A 22758-nucleotide genomic window follows, 5' to 3' on the forward strand; every position below is an offset into this window, starting at 1 on the left:
GCAATATTCATGAAAGGTGATCATCTTTCGCTATAAGGCCATGTACACACTGAATAGTTTATAATAAAGAGAAATAGTTTGTAAGAAGCAGGAAGCCCAATGAACTAATAATCCATGCTGCTGCTTGTTTTATTCAGAGTTCATTTTAAGCTTTGAAGTGAACATTAACAAACTGCCATAAATTGTCATATATACAACAGCAAAATGAATAGGTAATCTGAGTCAGTGAGTATATCTGCACTCCTGGGTAGTTGCTACCATTTTAACTCTTGTTTTTGCTGCATTTGCTATCAAGAGGAAAATAGTCAATCAGAGTTGAAGCTATGAGATAGAATTGAAAATTGAATTGAAAATTGAACTGAAAAGTAATTTTGCTTTAAAATGTTTTGCAAATGTAGACATTAAGTGTGAAATGAATGCAGCTAATGACCATAGCTGGAAGAGTTATGCACCTGCTGATCAGAGGGATATTATTATAAATGAGGTTGATTTTTCCTGTTGACTACCTCATTCTTTCTCAACGTGGTCTCATTATTTTCCTGTCCCACGTCTGACCCCTCAGATAGGAAGACTCAAGCATAAACATAATAAAAACACATTAACTCCTGTAGAGCTTTTCAAATGCTTTCTGATATGATGAGAGCTGTGTAGTTTTGTTTTTGTTTTTCAAAAGTTTTGCATAGGAGCGCCTGCTTTTTTCACAGCAGAATTAAAGGTTGAATTTCCTGGCAAACACCAATCATAGCTCTTGGGTTCATATATTTGCAGGTGACAGTCTTAAGTATTCTGCAGGTTTTAAAATGTGTTCCTTTTGAGGAGGGTTCCTTAAACCTCAATGAAGTGTGCTTCTTAAACAAAACCACGCTGACCAGCTAGGATTGTGGTTTTATCCTGCCAGGGCTATAATACTTGGGTTGTATGTTGTTGCTGTTGATGATGTATTAAGTTGTTGTAGAGATTTGTTTTCACACACACTCTCTCTTCTTTCTTCATATATTGTTTGTCAGCTGAGCATCTAAGAAGTGCCAATCCCCAGCATGACTTATAATGGGAAGAGAAAGGAAACATATATAGAAGAGTTGGTGTATTTAAAGGATCCAAAATATTAAATGTCTGTGTTGTGAAACCTCCACTGCTATTTGGGTGGTATAATTAAAACACATCATTCTTTAGGGAAAACAATGTGACTAACTTGATTTGGTAGTCTCTTGTGGCATATTCTAAATTTAAAAGTCTCGTTTAACCAGATGGGTTAATGAACAATCTAGCCAACTACATTGGTTTCTGGCAGTGGCCAGCTAGAAACTATAAGAAAGTTGGTCATTGTGATAATACTCATCCCTTGTATTTAATTCCCACCATCTGACAGAGGTTTGCTGTCTCTGAACACTGCAGTAGCACTCCTGGCTTTCATACTTAGTGGTGGTGGGATTGAGTTTACTAATGCTAAAGAAAATTGTATATATTTTTAAATATTTTACTTAATTTGCATTCCACTTTTCGGACTGAATGATCCCCCAGTAGACCAATATTAATTTAAGCAATGTATAAAGCTTACTTCTGAAAGTGCATTAGAAAGATCAGCTACCATTACGTTAATAAACCGCTTGGACAGTTGCTTCCATACCTGTAGTGAAACTGGAATCTTTTTTTTTTTTTTTGCATTATGCAGTTATTCAGCCTGGGTTGTTGTTGTTTTTTAAAATGTAAACATATGGGGGGTTTCAGTGCCGACATAGAGTTCTTATTTGTGATGGCTTCCTATTCCCATCACAGGAGAGAATGGATTGTTCCATATGTTAACTTGTTTATAGGGCCTGGTGAGTTGTTAAATCTGTTAAAGGGTTACCTAGGTTGACTGCATTTTTTTAAAAAAGCTCTGAATCAACCTTCTTTATTCTGTACAAAGATGGCTGAGTTTCATCACATTTTTCCTTTGCTTTTTCATTGATATACTAGATATTACAAATGCTGCTTTATAAATGTTGATTTAGAGAAAAGAAGGTTACATAGGATGGAATAGGTTTTATTAAGGGGTGTTGTCAATAATTTTTTTTCATTCAAATAGCTGATAAATAGAACCCATCTCTCGATAAATTGATTATTTTGTAATTACATCATACTTTTCTCTAGTAGGTTGTTTTGATCATTAAGGAAACTTCCTGTATTTTCTTTAGCCTTTTAGTCATAGTTGGAGTTTTCTTGCTTTGCCAAAGCTGAGCAATGCAGATGTCCGTGCTTGTGAGAAGTGTTGTAAACATTTGTAGCTCTATGTTGCTAACATTTGATTTTAATATGCGTGAAAGTATAGTTTTATGGTTTCTAGATGTATTGTGGCCTGTAATTCTTGCATTACCTCAAGTACTGAATTTAAAAATTGTTTGTTTTCTTAAGTTCCAAAAGGTAGCTTTTGTACCTAAGATACTGTTAGGAAAAATGGAAGAAAACATCATTGTTTTGAGAACAAGTGTAACGTTGTTGGTAAAAACATTTTCTCTTTAAGGAGAAGAAAGCAGGTGGTAGGAATTAAAAGTATGGTTGCTTCGATTTCCAATCTAAAAACATTTGTAGTGAGCCATTTTCTATTGGGGTAAATTCTAGGATGAAATTAAGCCAGCTTGAACATTCATGGAAACCACAAGGAAGCAGAAGGTACATAGGAACATCTTTATCAATCTGAACCAAGCTGATCGTGATTGCAGTCTAAATCTATTGTTGTTGTTGTTTAGTCGTTTAGTCGTGTCCGACTCTTCGTGACCCCATGGACCAGAGCACGCCAGGCACTTCTGTCCTCCACTGCCTCCCGCAGTTTGATCAAACTCATGCTAGTAGCTTCAAGAACACCATCCAACCATCTCATTCTCTGTCGTCCCCTTCTCCTTGTGCCCTCCATCTTTCCCAACATCAAGGTCTTTTCCAGGGAGTCCTCTCTTCTCATGAGGTGGCCAAAGTATTGGAGCCTCAGCTTCACGATCTGTCCTTCCAGTGAGCACTCAGGGCTGATTTCCTTCAGAATGGAGAGGTTTGATCTTCTTGCAGTCCATGGGACTCTCAAGAGTCTCCTCCAGCACCATAATTCAAAAGCATCAATTCTTCGGCGATCAGCCTTCTTTATGGTCCAGCTCTCACTTCCATACATCACTACTGGGAAAACCATGGCTTTTACTATACGGACCTTTGTTGGCAAGGTGATGTCTCTGCTTTTTAAGATGTTGTCTAGGTTTGCCATCGCCTTTCTCCCAAGGAGCAGGCGTCTTTTAATTTCGTGACTGCTGTCACCATCTGCACTGATCATGGAGCCCAAGAAAGTAAAATCTCTCACTGCCTCCATTTCTTCCCCATCTATTTGCCAGGAGGTGATGGGCCCAGTGGCCATGATCTTCGTTTTTTTGATGTTGAGCTTCAGACCATATTTTGCGCTCTCCTCTTTCACCCTCATTAAAAGGTTCTTTAATTCCTCTTCACTTTCTGCCATCAAGGTTGTGTCATCTGCATATCTGAGGTTGTTGATATTTCTTCCGGCAATCTTAATTCCGGCTTGGGATTCATCCAGCCCAGCATTTCGCATGATGAATTCTGCATATAAGTTAAATAAGCAGGGAGACAATATACAGCCTTGCCGTACTCCTTTCCCAATTTGGAACCAATCAGTTGTTCCATATCCAGTTCTAACTGTAGCTTCTTGTCCCACATAGAGATTTCGCAGGAGACAGATGAGGTGATCAGGCACTCCCATTTCTTTAAGAACTTGCCATAGTTTGCTGTGGTCAACACAGTCAAAGGCTTTTGCATAGTCAATGAAGCAGAAGTAGATGTCTTTCTGGAACTCTCTGGCTTTCTCCATAATCCAGCGCATGTTTGCAATTTGGTCTCTGGTTCCTCTGCCTCTTCTAAATCCAGCTTGCACTTCTGGGAGTTCTCGGTCCACATACTGCTTGAGCCTTCCTTGTAGAATTTTAAGCATAACCTTGCTAGCATGTGAAATGAGTGAAATTGTGCGGTAGTTGGAGCATTCTTTGGCACTGCCTTTCTTTGGGATTGGAATGTAGACTGATCTTCTCCAATCCTCTGGCCACTGCTGAGTTTTCCAAACTTGCTGGCATATTGAGTGTAGCACCTTAACAGCATCATCTTTTAAAATTTTAAACAGTTCAGCTGGAATACCATCACTTCCACTGGCCTTGTTATTTGCAGTGCTTTCTAAGGCCCATTTGACTTCACTCTCCAGGATGTCTGGCTCAAGGTCAGCAACCACACTACCTGGGGTGTACGAGACATCCATATCTTTCTGGTATAATTCCTCTGTGTATTCTTGCCACCTCTTCTTGATGTCTTCTGCTTCAGTTAGATCTTTACCACTTTTGTCCTTTATTATGGTAATCTTTGTACGAAATGTTCCTTTCATATTTCCGATTTTCTTGAACAGATCTCTGGTTCTTCCCATTCTGTTGCATTCCTCTATTTCTTTGCATTGCTCGTTTAAGAAGGCCTTCTTGTCTCTCCTTGCTGTTCTTTGGAAATCTGCATTCAATTTCCTGTATCTTTCACTATCTCCCTCGCATTTTGCTTGCCTTCTCTCCTCCGCTATTTGTAAGGCCTCGTTGGACAGCCACTTTGCTTTCTTGCATTTCTTTTTCATTGGGATGGTTTTAGTTGCTGCCTCCTGTATAATGTTGCGAGCCTCCATCCATAGTTCTTCAGGCACTCTGTCCAGCAAATCTAAATCCTTAAACCTGTTCCTCACTTCCACTGTGTATTCATAAGGGATTTGGTTTAGATTGTATCTTACCTGTCCAGTGGTTTTTCCTACTTTCTTCAGTTTAAGCTTGAATTTTGCTATAAGGAGCTGATGATCTGAGCCACAGTCAGCTCCAGGTCTTGTTTTTGCTGACTGTATAGAGCTTCTCCATCTTTGGCTGCAGAGAATATAATCAATCTGATTTCGATGTTGCCCATCTGGGGATGTCCATGTGTAGAGTCGTCTCTTGTGTTGTTGGAAAAGCGTGTTTGTGATGACCAGCTTGTTCTCTTGACAGAACTCTATTAGCCTTTGCCCTGCTTCGTTTTGATCTCCAAGGCCAAACTTGCCAGTTGTTCCTTTTATCTCTTGATTCCCTACTTTAGCATTCCAATCCCCTATAATGAGCAGAACATCCTTCTTTGGTGTCACTTCGATAAGGTTTTGTAAGTCTTCATAGAACTGGTCAATTTCAGTTTCTTCAGCACCAGTAGTTGGTGCATAAACTTGGATTACTGTGATGTTAAAAGGTCTGCCTTGGATTCGTATCGAGATCATTCTATCATTTTTGAGACTGCATCCCAGTACAGCTTTCGCCACTCTTTTGTTGACTATGAGGGCCACTCCATTTCTCTTACGGGTTTCTTGCCCACAGTAGTAGATATGGTAGTCATCCGAACTGAATTCGCCCATTCCCGTCCATTTTAGCTCACTGATGCCCAGGATGTCAATATTTATTCTTGCCATCTCATTTTTGACCACATCCAACTTACCCAGGTTCATGGTTCTTACATTCCAGGTTCCTATGCAATATTTTTCTTTACAGCATTGGACTTTCCTTTCGCTTCCATGCATATCCACAACTGAGCGTCCTTTCGGCTTTGGCCCAGCCGCTTCATCAGCTCTGGATCTACTTGTACTTGTCCTCCGCTCTTCCCCAGTAGCATGTTGGACACCTTCCGACCTGAGGGGCTCATCTTCCAGTGTCATAACTTTTATATGCCTGTTGTCTTTGTCCATGGAGTTTTCTTGGCAGGGATACTGGAGTGGCTTGCCGATTCCTACTCCAGGTGGATCACGTTTGGTCAAAACTCTCCACTATGACCTGTTCATCTTGTGTGCCCTGCTCGGCGTAGTTCATAGCTTCTCTGAGTTCTTCAAGCCCCTTCGCCACGGCAAGGCAGTGATCCATGAAGGGGTCTAAATCTATTAATGATGTTCAAATCCAGTGTTCTGGCTGTCACTGGAGGAGCAGCCTGAATAGTTAGCAATAAACTTGTGTGTTGTTAATTCAGGTTTGGAGATATGTGCTTGGGAAGTAAAACCGACATACAATGTTTTGTGTCTATCTTTAAGCATACAAAGAGCGCATATGAAATGGCAGGTGGGTTTTTAGAAAAAGAGAGCCTATAATGATTTCCTATTTAGTGGGGTGACAGCATGTCCCAAGATAACACAAGCTTAAGGGACTGAAAAAGCATGATTATTAAAGGCTATTGGCTTCTCAGTTCATACAAATTGAATTCTTTCATAGGTTGAAGTGCTGTGGAAATCTAGTGAAGAGTGAAGAGCATTGAAATAAAATTAGCATGTAAAGTGATTTTATATATTCAGGCTTGTAGCCACTAACTTTGAATTTGAGAGAGAAATCTCATTACTTATCTTGTAAAAGGGGTAATACTTAAACTCCCTATTTGCTGTCCTTGATTTAAAGGTTCTGCATATGAATGATGGTTTTCTGTGGTTGCCCAGAGATAGTGGTTATTGTATTGATGGAGATCTCTTTTCCTTCCCCCTCTCACCTTTTCTCTTTTACAGGATAACTGATTTAGGAAACATTAAAAGAAGGTTGTATTTATCAACAATCCACAAGGAGTTGTCCGTAACCCCCCTACATGCAAAAATTCCTCTTTTTATGATCAAGCGCAAAATTGTAGGTATATTTCCTTCCAATTTATAGTTCCCTTTTCTTTTGCATTGCAGTACTTCTAAGTATCTGTAAGAACTGTTAAAGTTGATCATCATGGTCCTGGATATCAGTACTTATGTCTGCAGAAGACAAGAAGTTGACTTTCTGGTTCAGTCCAAAGCAGTGATTTAAATTAATTGTATAAGCGGGTACATGTGCATGTGCAGAAAGAACTTCAATTTGGAAAAGTATTAGGAATTTCTGTAACATGAAGGTCAAACAGGTGTGCTAGTGAACTCTACCGTAGATCCTACTTACCACATTCAGACTGTTATTTGAGGGTTCCAAGCCCTGTCCAAACATAGGCAGAACTTGGAGTGAGTGAGCAGAGCACAAATTTTTGCCTGGGGCTCTTGATACCATTTCCTGCCCTTCATGCAACACCAGGAGTCATTAGAAGTGCAATAGCGATCCCATTTCAATGAATCTATGTGATATGGTCTATAGCATCAGTGCTGCTTGCTCCAAGCTAGTGCTAAGAATAAGTCTTAGATATGAGAATTAAAACATCCTGGAAAATATGCCTTCCATCTGTAGGTTGGTAATCACTTTGTTCACCCAATTGTGTGCAGAATGTATGAATTCTGAAAATTAAATTTGCCAGAAGTTTCAGGTGTGACCATGAATTTTCCTTAACAAGCAGATGTCTGTCTGATATGTATTGCTATCTAATTGCATATTTTGGGTGAGGATATGGCTTCCCATCTGCACTGCACTGCAAAATGCAACTTCCATCCTTCAGGCCGCTAATCATGTGCAATATTTTCTTGCAAACTACAGCTAATTTGAAGGCAATTTTTTCATATTAAAGCAAGATCCTGCCAAGGATGAAAACAGTCTTAGCATTTTTATTTAAATAGGTATTTGTAGGCATACGCGTACTTTACAAGTAACTGCCAAATACATTGAACTGAGAGAGAGAGAGAGAATGAGACAGAGACTGTTTGCAAAATACTTACTTACTTGCAAAAGTCCTTTTTCTACAACTTTTTGGAAGGCATTTATATTATACTAATAACTTCATTTTAGTTTTCTCCTTTTTTCAAGCATGGCCTTAAAAATTAATATGTACCAGACAGTCATACCACTGAGGCAGTTGTTAATTCAAGATCATAGATCAATTGTAGAGCTGGACGGGACCATGAGGGTCATCTAGTCCAACCCCCTGCAGTGCAGGAATCTTTTCCCCAGCATGGGACTTGGACCCATGACTGTGAGATTAAGTCTCACGCTGTACTGAGTTTTCCCACATCCTTACAATGAATTATTTTCCTGCATCTTCATTTTTGTGGTGACTATGTCAGACTAACACCAGTGTTTCAAGACTTAAGTATTCCTTAATCTGGAGCAAATAAAATTCAGTCAAAATGTGAACTTTAGTCGTAAGATTCCACTCGAAGAACAAATTATTTGATGGGGATCTAGCAATTGGACTTTTATATGGTTGGATGGTTTTTGTTTGTTGAGAAGGTAGATATAACTTTCCTTGTGATGTCTGACTCTAGATTTTGAAACAGAGCAGCTCTGTAGTCATATGAATACATGCATCTGGTAGATACCAAGATCAAACTTGAAATTTTCTGGATACATAGCATGCAACTAAATGTCTAAGTGTTACAAATTAAATTGCAGACACAAGGGGAGGGTAACTCTTGCTGGGGATGCATTATGGGGCAGGGAGACATCTCTCTTCAGCTATCCTTCCCTTGCTGCAATCAGAACTGAGAGCATCCTCCAGCCTCCCGCATGCCCCCCCCCCGATCGCCTCCCCCAATTCTCCTAGTCATGTTGAAGTGTGCATTGTGATTGTACAGAAGAGGAAAGAGATAATCCTCCATTCACTCTGCTTTCCCAAAAAGCAGTGGCTTTTAAGTAAGAAAAAAATCTAGCATATGCCAGTTCCTTAGTATAGTACATACGGTATTTTTGAAGGGATTTTGAGGAAAAATTCTCTCTCACAAGCAAAACAAGTAATTTCTTCATTGGTAATCTTAAATGTTGTCCCTGCATCAAATAATGCACACAGATTAGTTAGAACAATGTTATCAATGTTCCTCAGAGGTGGCAAGCCCATTAAAGGAATGACATTTTGCACTGAAATTAATGAATGATTAAGACACCGATTAAAGCTTTCCCGTTACTTTTTAGTTTTCACCCAAATACTTTGTTTTCATCTAAATATTTATTTTATTAGGGCTTAGCAAAGACAATTTCCTTCACAGCTAGAGCTGCACATTTCCATTAGTACATACTAAAAATGAATATTGATATTTCTTGTTTCAGTATACAGTGTTTTAGTGTGTTTGTCCTCTGGTTGTGACAGAGTGTTTGTCTTACGTAATTTGATGCCATTCAGTATACCTCTTTTGTGGAAGTCAAATGGAACGTGCCTAATATTGTCAGGTGCTCCTGGAGAGAGTTTTCTCTATAGTTATTTAAGAAATGAAGAACACACACCATTTCTTAAATAACTCTGTAGGAAAATCTGTACAGGAAGACCTGACAATATTAGCTATGCTCCATTTGACTTCCACAAAAGAAACATACCAAATGGCTTCAAATTACACATAGTAAACACATTACTGCTATAGAGGTGAGCTTCACAATGTTAAAGTATTATTGCCTTCCATTTCCAGATTTATGTATATTTATAACCCCAGTTAACATCCATGGTGCTAATCCTGCTCTTTACAAACACCATATCCTTGCACAGAAGGCATATTTGTACACAACTGCAGGACTGAAACCACATCAACATATCCATATCAACAAACTGCCCAATGTGAATTAATTGGGGGGGGGGTATTCTGACAGTTGTTGGTCACTACTACTAATACTGTCCTTTGATTGACATTTGGCATATGGCTGCTCTTAAAAACATATTCTCAATTTTGGTGTTATGGATCCAAGTGCAATGCAGAAAAGGAGGCATTCTCTTAAGAATGTTCTGTTTCTTAGGGTAAGACGCGCAGAGTAGGTATGGGAAGCGTTGACTTCTGCATTTAGCTCTCCTGCGGCACAAAAGAAAAACTATGGTGTGCAATCCCATGAGTTGCATGGGATAGAGAAGTTTCTTTGCCCAGTGACTTTGAATGGAGCAGGTAAAGTCCTTCATACAACTGTTTTATCTGCTTACTTGCTTGCTATACCAACCAGTATAATCAAGATGTCACAAAAGATTGACACAGGCAATTCCGAAGGGCAGGACTTCTGTTCCCTGCCCTAGTCAGTCCAATGATTGGCTTCCAGCACTTAAAAAGTGTGGAAGAAGCATGGGTTTTTGTAAGATAAGTGCAGTTTGCCACTGTGCTATATTCAGTGCAACAGGTGTGATGCTGCTGCATCCTCCATCACAGTGAATATGAAAGGTGGTTTCTGTGTTCCTTCATGAATGCTAGGTCAGTCTACATGTGCACATGTTCAGTGCAGAATTTCAGCTTTACCAGATAGCATTAGTTAGTGATGAAGCTCTTGAACTGACCTGGGAGGCGGATTGTAAAGCTGGGGATCAAAAACAGCTTGAATCTTTTCTCTTTAGGGGATGCAAAACATCAATTGGCTATTTCTGACCCAAAGACTTGAAACAAACTTCTGAAATTTTGCTACATGTTTATAAGTTGCTTTTATCTGGGGCTTGTTCCTTAGTTCCACTAAGATTTCTGTCTCATTTATTGCTCTAGCCCTGATTAGCCTCCTTCAGGGCTGTCTTGATTGTACTCCAGAGACATCATCAACCCTGAAGATTGAATACTGAGGGGTGCCCTGCTGATTTGTTCTGTACCTGGGATTGTATTTTGAGACTGTGTCTAGGCTGTGAGAACTCTGTACTAAAGAGAAATAAAGCAAGATCTAGCCTGATGTGCTACCTGTATATATTAGGTAAATTTAAGCCACATGCTATTCTGGGTAATTTCTTCTGCTAGTCGTTGAATGAGACAAGAAGTTATGAAAGACCCTGAACAACTGGAAATCCTGTTGCTCAGGAAGCTTCACTAGATGTTTCCCATATACCTTGAAGCCAAAGTTTGTTGCCAGAAAGGTTAGAAATGCTTTTTAAAAAATATAAATGCTGATAGAATGCTGAAATCCCAAATCAAATTCTGTTCTGTTTTTGTGTGTGTGGAACTGCAGAACACATACACATCTCTCATCATGCCACAGGTTACAAACCTGCTTGTTCCCAATAGGAGAAGGCAAGCTTTCCTTTAGGGATAAACATAAGACACTCAAATATAACAACATTTCACAGACAATAGAACCATCCTTTATAAGAAGTTAGTGTTCATGTGTCTCTTTCATTCCTGACACTGCAGAATGATATACCCACACAAGATTTGGAAGTTGCAATTTGGAAGTTCATTATCTAGTACCATGGATTTCTGAATTTAATGTCACACATCAATGGTGTCCTAAATGCTGAGCTACCTGGGTAAAGGCCACCTGGCTCCTCTGTGACTTAAGATCATCAAACCAGTGGCAGTCACAGGAGATATGATTTCTTTCTTACATGGGCCTATGGTTACATCAGAGAAAATCAGCCAGTGGTATCAAGGTGTGTGTGTGTTGAGACAAATATAGAGAAGGAGAAAGCAAGCAGCGGGAGAGAAGTGGATTGCAATTTGGCAGGGATCCTTGATAGTCATAACCATTTATATTGATTGCTCTTTACTAGTTTACCACCAGCCATTAATATGCACAGGCAACTCAGACTGTACACACTTAATTTGAAAGCACACTTAATTTAAAAGCAAGTATCACTGATTTCAAGTACAAGATGCATGCTAAAAGTTCAGAGTGGAGGCAATTATAGACCACTTGCATGGCTGCAACATTCCTTGATATGGAGAAAACATATATTCCATGGACTCTATTACCTGGGTTATGAAGGCGCCGTAAAGACGTTAAAGCAAAGATCATAGAATCATAGAGTTGGAAGAGACCACAAGGGCCATCGAGTCCAACCCCCTGCCAAAGATTGTGGGATAATATACACAGTGACTTGCGATCCCGATCACACACAGTCTGTAGTCTGTTGGCAGTAGGAGTACAATATGAGCATGTCTTTAAGTTAAAAACTTACATTAAAAACCTGACAGTACCAAATTACCGAAGGTTATTCACCAGAGGCAGACTAAACATTTTTCCTTCTGCAGTGTTGGATGGCAGGTTGAGAGGAGTTCCCTACCAGGACAGACTTTACTTGTGTGCCCAAGACATCGATTCTGTAAAACATATTTTGCTGCACTGTGTGAAATACGAGCAAGCCAGGGCTGAACTGATATTACCCTTGCTGGTACCTTTTCCCAGGAAAATCAGAGGCTCACTATGTCAGGTTCCTATTGGAAGACCGGACAAATGCTAGAACATTAGCAGTGGCAAAGTTTTTATCGGTGGTTGCAAGAACCAATGATCCCTATCTTTAAGTCTGAACAAAATGCTTGTTTAACCTGGTGGTAGACTGTCTGAATTGTGTATTGCTTTGTAATGATTTGTTGGGTCTCTGGACCATAATAAAGATTAATGAGGATGATGATGATGATATATTCCATGGAGCAGCTACAGGAGAGTTGGGCTGTACAGTAATTATGTTCAGTGGTAAATTTCAGTGCTGATTTCTTTTACAAGACCTGCATCTTATGTAAAAGTGTCATTAAATCTGTTTTCACTCTTTTCTTAGTGGTGCAACCTGTGCATTGACTTGGTAGCATTCACCAGCGAGATATTCAAAGGAGCCGTTTTCCAGTCCTTGGATGGCATTATTGTTTCAGCTAACTGTAAACTGCGAAAAATCTTCACACTGAAGTCAAAGCCCCTGGATACAGATGATGAAGATGGTGTGTTAACCTGAACCTCCTGGAGCTGCACTGAGTTACTGTCGTATCATACAGTTTCAAGCTTGTCTACCAGGCTTCTATGATTAATCATTTGAGAGTTTAGACGATTTCACTGCAATTAATGCAAGTACAGGTCATGTATCTCTCTGGCTCAGGGGTTGTCAATGACATTAGCTAAGTGTGGTGACAAGGTGGGAAGGCACTTACATTTTTATAAAGCACTGGCTTCATTAAAACTGCATTGTGGAAAAGGTTCCATCTTTAAATTAGCATACAAAACTGCTAATAATCTTCTGGCGAGCTACCTTCAGGTAAGTATTTCATTAAGCAATTTGAAAGAGAGCTTGTTATTTAATTATCAGTGGGCTCTTCTGCTGAGAGATGTCATTTTCTCAAGGTGTCTTCTAAAAAGAAAATTGTCAAGTCTACCTACATTGAAATCCAGCCATTATTTTACTTCATTTTGGAAATGGGACCTCTGAAGAAGGAAAAAGATGGTTTTGATAATGAGCTGCTCACTATATTAGTGAGAAGTCCCATTGCTCATCAGCCACATGTTACTCTTTGAATGCGACACTATCACTGTGTCTAAATAAAAGGAGTCAGGTCCCCTCTGCCCCCTTGCATTCAACTCTGCTCTTCATAATCTGGGCTGAGTTTCTTCCAGTCAAATGAACTCCCCCACACACTGCAATCTGTTTTAGACTAGATTCTTCAGTCTCCCAGTATCTTCTACAAAAGTAAGCAGTAAGAGACTTTTGGCAGATAATAATTCTGAGGCTAGTTCTGCATTGTAATTTGAGCTTTTCCTCCAGCCTGCTTATTTATTTAAACTTTAAGTCTTTGCATCTTTTTTGTATCTTGCTCTTTTGCTTCAATTATCTGGAACTATTTGCAATTACATTCTGCTCATAGCACACAGTGCTCTGGATTGTATAGGTTCCCTTGGGAGACAGCCATGTGGCTATCTCTTAACTTTTAAGGCAGGTGGTTAGAGTAGATGACTTTTCCTTCCTTCTATCTCCTTGATGCTGAAATAACCTTTCTTTCTTCAACCTAGCCCCATCGCTTTCCCAAATCAGTACAGACTTTCCATAGTCTTTTTCTTCCAATCTACTCTTACTACATGTCCTGTTTGTGGCAATGGAATATAAAGCAGCATGTGATAAGAGTTTTGATGTGGTGTCAGTAAACCAAACTAATCTTTGAAATTTCAGAAAGCTAGGTAGGTTTTCCAAGCTCAGCATTTTTTTGGAAGCCACAGAACTGTGACAAAACATTGTAAGTTGGACAAGTTTGCATCCCGACCCAGCCCCTCTGACTAACTGCAGTGGCGTTACTATTTCAAATACATGAGTACATGAGATGGGAGAATTCTTCTGCTTTAAAGACCTCTAGGAGGAGGCAACAATGAGTGAGCTCCTGCAGATAGTTTGAATCTTATGTTAGCTTTGCTTCTCAGTTGTGTGCTGGAAGGGAGCTCTGCTTGCCCACAGAGAAGAGCTGTCACTGGCTATTGGAGGCATTCTTGTAGGCTATCAGTGGAAGAGAGGGCTGCTTTAGATGATTGCCTGCAGTTACATTCTTCCTTGAACCAGGTGGTCAATTTTGGATGCTCCTGCTATTGAGCAAATGTGTCTTCATTTAAACAGACTCTGTTTTCTCAGTCTGGACTATGCTCTCCCGACCCTGATCCAAGTATATTGTTTTTGTTGTTGAGTTTTTTTAAAAAATAGGAGGGGAACAATACCATAGAGATGGCATTTTAATTTTGTGTTTATTCTCTCCAGGTGATTTGAATTTGCAAGGCTTTGGTTTTTAAGGACCAGCATTTTGTTTTGCAGAACTGTGCCATCTGTGCAGGGAGCCTTTCGCCATCCATTAGCTCGTTGATTTGTTATGTGTCAGTCTGGGAGGAAATCTGTCATATTGAAATGTTTATTGAATGGTGTTCACTGGGGTGACAGCTGAACAGGGGGTTCTACCAGCTGAAGGCAAAATAAAATTGGCATTGCTTTCCAGTTAGATTGGCATGAAGGTGTATTCTTCCTGTATGTGCTATACTTTACAGGGCATAAGATCATAAGGATGAAATTGCCATTATCTCTGCTTGTTAGGTTAGACAGTAAATGCTTAGAAGATTGCTAACGGGCCATTCACAGCTGTAAATTAGGAGGAGAGTCTCTTCATTCTAAATAAATGCTGTTATATTTTAATATCCTGATACCTATATCCATATTTGCATTGCATTTCAAAGCAGTCAGAATTCAATGAATTCAAAACATTTTATCCTGCATTCAGGTTCATCATAGGTAAAGGGACCCCTCACCATTAGGTCCAGTCGTGACCGACTCTGGGGTTGCGGCGCTCATCTCGCTTTACTGGCCGAGGGAGCCGGCGTACAGCTTCCGGGTCATGTGGCCAGCATGATTAAGCCACTTCTGGCAAACCAGAGCAGCGCACGGAAACGCCGTTTACCTTCCCGCTAGAGTGGTGCCTATTTATCTGCTTGCACTTTGATGTGCTTTGCATACTTGCATACATTTAAAATCAAACATTTTAATGCAATACAATAAAAAAATCAGATTAATAATTCAAAATGCAGACACTTTAATTAGTTTCTAATGAGATAAATGCAGTGCTGCAGTTAGGTCATTTTAAACTTTTGTCTCCTTGGGAAGGGGGCATCTTTTGACGCTAATGTTTATTGACTTATCTTAAGAATGGGGTAAGACAGCTTTGCTGTGTTCAGAATCCTTCCCACGTATTCTGCTGAGTAACTGCTCTGCTCTTTGCAGCACCTGCCATTACAGGGTGAAAGCATGAGGAGCAGGGTCCTAATCATGAAAAAAGTTCTTTTGTACTGGGAAATGCACATCAGGTCACCCATCAACTTCAGAATGATAAGGGTATGTGGATAAAGTAGACAGAAGTTTTGCTCCCTCATGATACTAGAGCTTTAGTTAGTTAATACAGCAGTCTGCTTCTGAACAGTGCGCAACAGCAAGGGAGGGCTGTTGCCTACATCTCCTGGTTGTTGGCTTTCCAGAAACCTCTGGTTGGCCACTGTGAAATACAAGATGCTTGACTAGACAGACCTTTTGTGTGATCCAGAAGGGCTCATCTTCCACTTGTATCACATCACAAGTTGCATCTTTTTAGTTCCAAAATTGACATTTCATGCCAACTTAGATGTTGCATACCTCTTGAGCATGATAAGCTTGTTTTTCTTTCCACATCTGGTGCCAATTAACATAGCCCTGCTAGGAGCTGCAGAGTTATTCTGACTTAATCTAATCAAAAACACAACTGGGAACATTTCCTGCTCTTTCTCAAGTTCCATGTATCAGTGAGATTTATGTAAGAGTGTTTCCCATTGAACTCTGCCAATATCATTTGCACGGTGTCAGGGTTTCCCAGGAGTGGGATCCCAGATCCCACCATGCAGAGTTTGTTCGAACCACTCACCTCATCCTGAAACAATAGCCACATCTTCTTGGAGGCATTCTCTTGATCTAGGGGGTGGGGGAAAGACTTTGTCCCATTGGGCCAGTCCAGAACTGAATTTTGAACTGATAGAAACTTTTGCCAGGAAATGGAGAAGCCATCTCAAATTATTTGAGTATAAATTTTCTTCACAGAAATAAACCTGTAAATTAATTTATCTTTAAATAAATAAATGTGTGATCTTCCCATCAGGAAGATATGCCTAAATATACTCAGAGGACCCAATTTTTACACTCCTCAAAAGGAAAGTGTGGGAGGAAAGCACAGTTATGGCTGGATATTTTTACAAAAGGAGGGTACAGAAGATGGTTTTATTTGTGAAACAATGCCGGCTAATTATCTTGCACTGAAGTTGGAAACTTGCTGTTCATTTAATCGGGATTAGAGCAGTGAGCCTTTGGGGCGATCCACGGAATTGGGAATCAGGTGGATAAGTAGATTTCTTTCTGCAAAGCTCTTTGGATATTTCTCTGGAGGTTGAGCTACATCCCCACATTTTATTTTATTTTTTGTTTCAGCTTTTTTCATTTCTCATTAAACTGGGAAGTTGATACGCCTTGTGATACAAAATGATTGGCGTACTCAGCCGGTGCCTCTCCTAGCCTTGCTTCACTTCTCCGTTTGGGAATCTTCTTTCTTTGTTTGTTTGTTTTCCAGCAATGTGGCTGATTATGTAGAACGCTGTGTTCCAAATGTGTTTTGTTCTTCCTTTATAGTTTTGAGTCTCCATTACTGATATCAACACACTGCTGTGGAAGCTGGGCTTGTCAGATAATATGAATGTCTGGGAGGCTTGGACAAAAAAACCAGTACAGGCATTAAAGTAATACAGTCTGTTTAGAAAGCAAATTATGCTGTTTAATTTCTAGATTGCTTGAAATGAGCAACAGACAAATACTTGTATATCCCTGATGGCATGGCAGTTGGCTTGATGCTGGCATGGGGAGCGGCTGCAGTGGGAATTGTTAACGCTGTGGAGCGACATTGCAGCAATTCGGTGATGCATTAACTGGGCCAAAATATCCCGTTCTGCCACTTGTGTGATAGGTTACAGAGCTTTCTCAGATGTAACAACCACATGAGATTAGATAGTAACTGAATCTCAGCCATGATCTAAATTGTGAGGCTAGCTAATTGCAGGTGGAGTTTAATTGCAAAGCCCATCCACCCTGAAATCTGATTAATTCTTAACCTCACACATAAATTATTTTAACAGTAAGTTAACCGCAATCAAGCATCTGCAATTATACTTCCTAGAAAAGATATAACAGCTGGTGATTGCAGTTGTAGATTTATGGGACTAGAAGGACTGAGATCATCATGTTGTCCCATCCCCCTCTAAAGAGATGGCTCTTACATTGTCTATACTCTACCTATTGAAAGCTTAACTTCTATTGGGGGCGTCCAAACTACAGCCTTTAAGGAGACCAGCTGTAGCACATAGTCCAGGAACCATTTTGTTTACCTTACACAGGAATACTTCACTTTTATCCTGGACCTGTCTGCACTCAATCCACATGTCTCTTCATTCATACTTTTTAATGCATGATTGACTGAGGGAACATCTCTTATTTGAGGTGATTCTGTTTTAGACAATATGCTGCTGTTGTTGTGTTTTTTAAAAAACCTATTGGTAAGAAAAGGTTAAGTTTGAGGTCTTGTGGCATTATTAAATGTTTTTCCTGAATGCTGGGGGCTCTGGCACATTAGTTATTGATTAAGTCCTCCTGTCCAGATGAGGTAATGAAGATCTCTAGTACTGCTAACTCCCAGTTCAGAAATAATGAGTCTTGCCTGGAAAAAAATCATGCCATTGAATTAAGAATCAGATGGTTTAGACATCAAATGAATAAGTGAGCTTTTGTTTTCTGGTTCATAACCCTTGAGGCAGCTAGAAGACTCTTCATTTTGTAACTATGTATGGGGGACTAGAGGGTTTTTAAAATATCAATGAAAATAGGCTATATTGTTTCCCTTGTTTGTTTCAGCTACCGGGTATGTAGAAAAGTGAAGCCTTCGCTGTATTTTACTCAGACTTGTATTGATATTGCATTCACAGCTGATGGGCCAACAGATACGATTCCTCGAGCCTGTCAGTTAAATTCAGATGTGCCGCAAGTTACCCAGCTGCTGAATATGAACAAGCTACGCCCAGCAGAACAAAAATGTGGAGGTCGGCTCTTAACTTCACCGGAATTAGGTAGGTTGTAAAATTAATTTGTGCTTATTGGATATGTTGGTGGCCTCGTAAGAGCATCAAAGCTGCTTCTCGGTGCATGTCCCCTGTTTAGATACATTATGTTACATGCAGGTCCTGCTGCTAGAATCAAGTGTTAGCAATCTTACATAGAACGCAACAGCTACCACTGGGCTTATGCCATTATCTCAATGTGTCACTCTTCTCCTCTGAGTGTTCAATTACACGTGAGAAAATGTGTGTGTGTGTGCGTGCATGCATGCACTAAACCTGTTTTTCACCTTGGAAACTTCAAAGCCTATGATAGGTTTTGTCCCTCTCCTCCAAACTGGACCTCAGATTACATGCACTTGCTCCGAGCAAAGCAACTTAGTAGGAGCCTTTGAGAACTGATTCCGTCTCTGTCTGCATAGCCTCACCCCACGAACTGCGTAGCCTGGCCTTAGATTCCATTTCTCAGTTAGGTTATGGTATGATGAATTGTTGTGAAATGGGGTTTTTATAGATGGATTGATGGTACCAGTTCTAAGCATCTGCTGATACTGGGCCAGGAAGAAGAAAAAACCTCATAAAAGAAGATGGACTTTGGCTGATCTATTAGAGTAAAAGGGCATTGCATAAATACATCTTTCTATAAGCCCTTCTTATAGCTTTGCTCAGATACAGCAGTGTGAGATGCTCTTGGAGTGTATTAATAAGGTGGTGTGCTTATCCATGGTTCTTAAACTTTGAAAAGAGGGCCCAGCATGGCTGAATGAAGCCCTTGCCCCAGGGTTGGCAGGCTTGAAACCATTGGGAGGGCTGGCCCACCTCCTCCCCCACTCCCTAATGCCAATAATAATAATAATAATTTATTTTTACCCGCCTATCTGGCTGGGTTTCCCCTGCCAGTCTGGGTGGCTTCCAACAGGATATTAAAAACACAGTAAAAGATGAAACAATAAAACTTCCCTAAACAGGGCTGCCTTCAGATGTCTTCTTAAAGTCAGATAATTGTTTATTTCCTTCACATTTGGGGGGAGGGAGTTCCACAGGGTGGGTGCCACTACTGAGAAGACCTTCTGCCTGGTTCCCTGTAACTTCTCTTCTCGCAGTGAGGGAACCGCCAGAAGGCCCTCGGAGCTGGACCTCAGTGTCCGGGCTGAACACTGGGGATGGAGACGCTCCTTCAGGTATACTGGTATACTCCTCCCCCCTTGCCAAACCTCCTTGGTCACTGCGCCTCACTGTCTGCTGACTCCTCCCACTTTGCCACCTCCTCCACCCCTCTCACTGCTACTGTCTTCGGCTCCCTGGGTAGCCTCCTTTTTATCCCCTTTTTCCAAGGTGCAGGGGGGTGGAGAGCAGCAGAGGAGTCATGGGGGGGCAGGGGAGGAGCTGTCAGTGGCAGCAGGGGGTGGGGAGGGGCACTTTCTGTTTTGCCTTAGTGGCAAAATGTGCTAGGCCAGCCTTGGTCAGTGGTACCTTGGGTTACAGTCGCTTCAGGTTACAGACTCTGCTAACCCAGAAATAGTACCTCGGGTTAAGAACTTTGCTTCAGGTTGAGAACAGAAATCGTGCTCTGGCGGTGCAGTGGCAGTGGGAGGCCCCATTAGCTAAAGTGGTGCTTCAGGTTAAGACAGTTTCAGATTAAGAATGGACCTCCGGAACAAATTAAGTTCTTAAACCGAAGTAACACTATATAGCAAATTGCTGATGGGCTGTTTTGGAAAAGCATGAAACAAGCATAGTACGAAGTTATTGGAGTCACCTGTTCTTTAAAATTGTCCTTTGAATGTGCCCTTTAAGAGGAAATGGTCACTTATGTAGCCTCTAAGTCACGTACCAAATTTTGCTCACAGATTCCATTTAAGGGGGAGGGGAATACTTACAAAGCGGTTGTCTCCTTTCAAGACCAAAAGAAGAAACCCTGCCATTAAATTCTGTAATGAGAAAAGATCTTTATTAATACGAACTACAACAAAATAAGAAAGGTGAATAATTTAATTTAAAATACTGTGGCACTACTCCAGTGCCTAATATAATGAAAACAAAAAAGGTAATAGAGTTCATTTAATTTTGGATAACCACTTAGGGGTATAATTATTTTTTATTTTTATTTCATACTCTGTATGACAGCCTGTTCTACTTTAATTTTACAAGACATTTAATTATATGTTTGAATAAAAATTCAAGACTACACCCAAGAATCCCAATGTCTTTTATCTTAAAGTTCAAGGACACTATGATGCATAACATAAAATGTAGGGGGGCAGAGGGAGTTGAGTTCATTGGGGTAGATTCATTGAGAACTTCTAATGACTCTATTAATTTTTTATGCATGAGATAAAAGCTACCTTGCTGGTTATTCAACTTAAACATGTCCTTTATTAAGTGAATGTGCATTACTATGAACCCATGCAAGCCAGGGAGCATAGGATAATTTCTATTTCATAAGCTTGTATACAATAATGCAGTAGGCATCAGCAACCTTAGTTACCTTGGTAGTGGGTAACTTATATATACACAACATATATACAAAGGGACGCAGGTGGCGCTGTGGGTAAAACCTCAGCGCCTAGGACTTGCCGATTGCATGGTCGGCAGTTCGAATCCCCGCAGCAGGGTGAGCTCCCGTCATTCGGTCCCAGCTCCTGCCCACCTAGCAGTTCAAAAGCACCCTTAAGTGCAAGGAGATACATAGGTACCGCTGTATAGCGGGAAGGTAAACGGTGTTTCCGTGTGCTGCTCTGGTGCCGGTTCGCCAGAGCAGCTTCGTCACGCTGGCCACGTGACCCGGAAGTGTCTGCGGACAGCTCTGGCTCCCGGCCTCTAGAGTGAGATGAGCGCACAACCCTAGAGTCTGTCAAGACTGGCCCGTACGGGCAGGGGTACCTTTACCTTTTAGGACTTGTGGGGTACTCATGAAACACCATCCAGTCAGGCCTTGCACTTTTCTGGGGGGTTTTTCCCCCTGGCCCTAGTCTTCTCCGTCGGTCATTTATTTTGAATGGGAGCAAAAGCAAGAGTTGGTGTCTGATAATGATTCTGCTGATTACAAATAGAAGGTAATGGGATAACAAACTTGAAAAACCGATTGTTTTGGATTGGCTTTCATCAATCTAAGTAATTTCAGTGCCATACAGATGCAGAGAATGTACATTCTGCTTGCCAAGAACTTTACATCTTAGGAAAATAAGATGGATTACGTCAATATAATCTGGAAGTATATATAATTGAGAGTTATTTGGGAAGGGAAAGAGTAAATAACAGTTGTTTACTCTTTCATATAATGCCTGCAGTATTAGAGATAGATGTGTTGTTCTTTACATATATGCAAGATTTTAAATCACTCTGTTGTGTCTATGTATGGTTTCTCATTTGGTTGTGGACATAGGCAGGAATCAAGGTGTTACACTCCCAAGTTGTTTGCCAGGCAACAGTTCAATATGCCAGCAATAAACAAAGTCTTAGAAGTAATGGTGCCACGCTTCCCTGGAACAGAACATCAGAGCCAGACTCAAGGCTCTCTTCCTTGATACTGAGGACCTCTTCAGTATGCAAATAGACAATGCCCTAAAGAAGCTTAAGGACCATGGACAGCGATTTTGGATGCTGCTTCACACATACATGTACGCATCTTCTTGGCTAGCAGCTGAACATGTGAATTGGCACCAGTGGATTACATTTTATATGACACAAAGGTTCGATGTGTAGTGGTAGGTCTGTTACGGTCTGTTCGCATGTGGAAGTCTTCACATAATTCTCCGTTAATCAAGTAATCAGCATGAATGTATGAACAAGGGAAGCTTTCCTGGTGCCATCATTACATACATTTAGGCACCTGGCAAAAACATTCCACCAGCAGTAGAGTGGCTGGTTGAGACAGATGGGGAAGGGGAACAGAAAGAAGACCTAAGGGAGGGCTGAGGCCAGGGAACAGAGGCAGGAGGGGGCAGACACCACCCCATCCCAGGATACAGCTGCTTCTGATGGGAAAGCTGGGCTCCCAACTCTCCTCTCCTGGGATGCAGCATTGGAATCTGAGGAGGACATCAGCCAAGCATTGTGGGCAGTGCTGCATTTCTATGGAAAAATGGTGCCAGTATGCATCATGCCCCCCATCCTACCACCACCATCATCCCACCACCATTTGCCTGCCCACCTGCTCACTTGCTCCCCCCTTGCACCTTTGCCTACCACTTCCCGCAGCAGCAGTCACAGCCTCCTGGAGGTGCTTGTGCACAACGCTTTTATGATCGCCAGAAAGGTGATCTGGCTCATGCCAGAAAGGTGCCTAATGATCATAAAAAGGTCACGCCAAAGCAAAGTCAGTCAAAGGAGAAAACAGATTTGCTTACTTGTTGTTATTTAAGCATCCATGTTTAGTCATACATTTGCCTACTTTCACTGTGTAAATAACTAATAATAGGGACATAAGTCTCATTTCTGCCCTTCTTACATCCACAAAGACAAAGGGAAAATGTGTGGAAATTGTGTTGCTCCTACACACACACACACACGCACACACACA

General features: G+C 40.8%; 1 protein-coding gene across 6 annotated transcripts in view; it reads left to right on the plus strand.

Annotated features, from left to right (window-relative positions):
- CFAP20DC (CFAP20 domain containing) overlaps positions 1–22758 on the plus strand; it is a 145263-nt gene that overhangs the window by 49149 nt on the left and 73356 nt on the right. For 5 of the 6 annotated variants that reach the window (XM_082209628.1, XM_082209626.1, XM_082209625.1 and 2 more), the window contains 3 exons: positions 6557–6671; positions 12385–12541; positions 18108–18248. In XM_082209628.1, the coding sequence (XP_082065754.1) occupies positions 6557–6671; positions 12385–12541; positions 18108–18248 (413 nt within the window). Of the gene's footprint in view, positions 1–6556; positions 6672–12384; positions 12542–18036; positions 18249–22758 lie in introns of those variants that run through there. The other variant, XM_082209629.1, reaches the window with a different exon arrangement.

This window comes from Podarcis vaucheri (assembly GCF_965113315.1).
Source record: "Podarcis vaucheri genome assembly, chromosome: 2".
In the NCBI taxonomy this organism is placed as follows: domain Eukaryota; kingdom Metazoa; phylum Chordata; class Lepidosauria; order Squamata; family Lacertidae; genus Podarcis; species Podarcis vaucheri.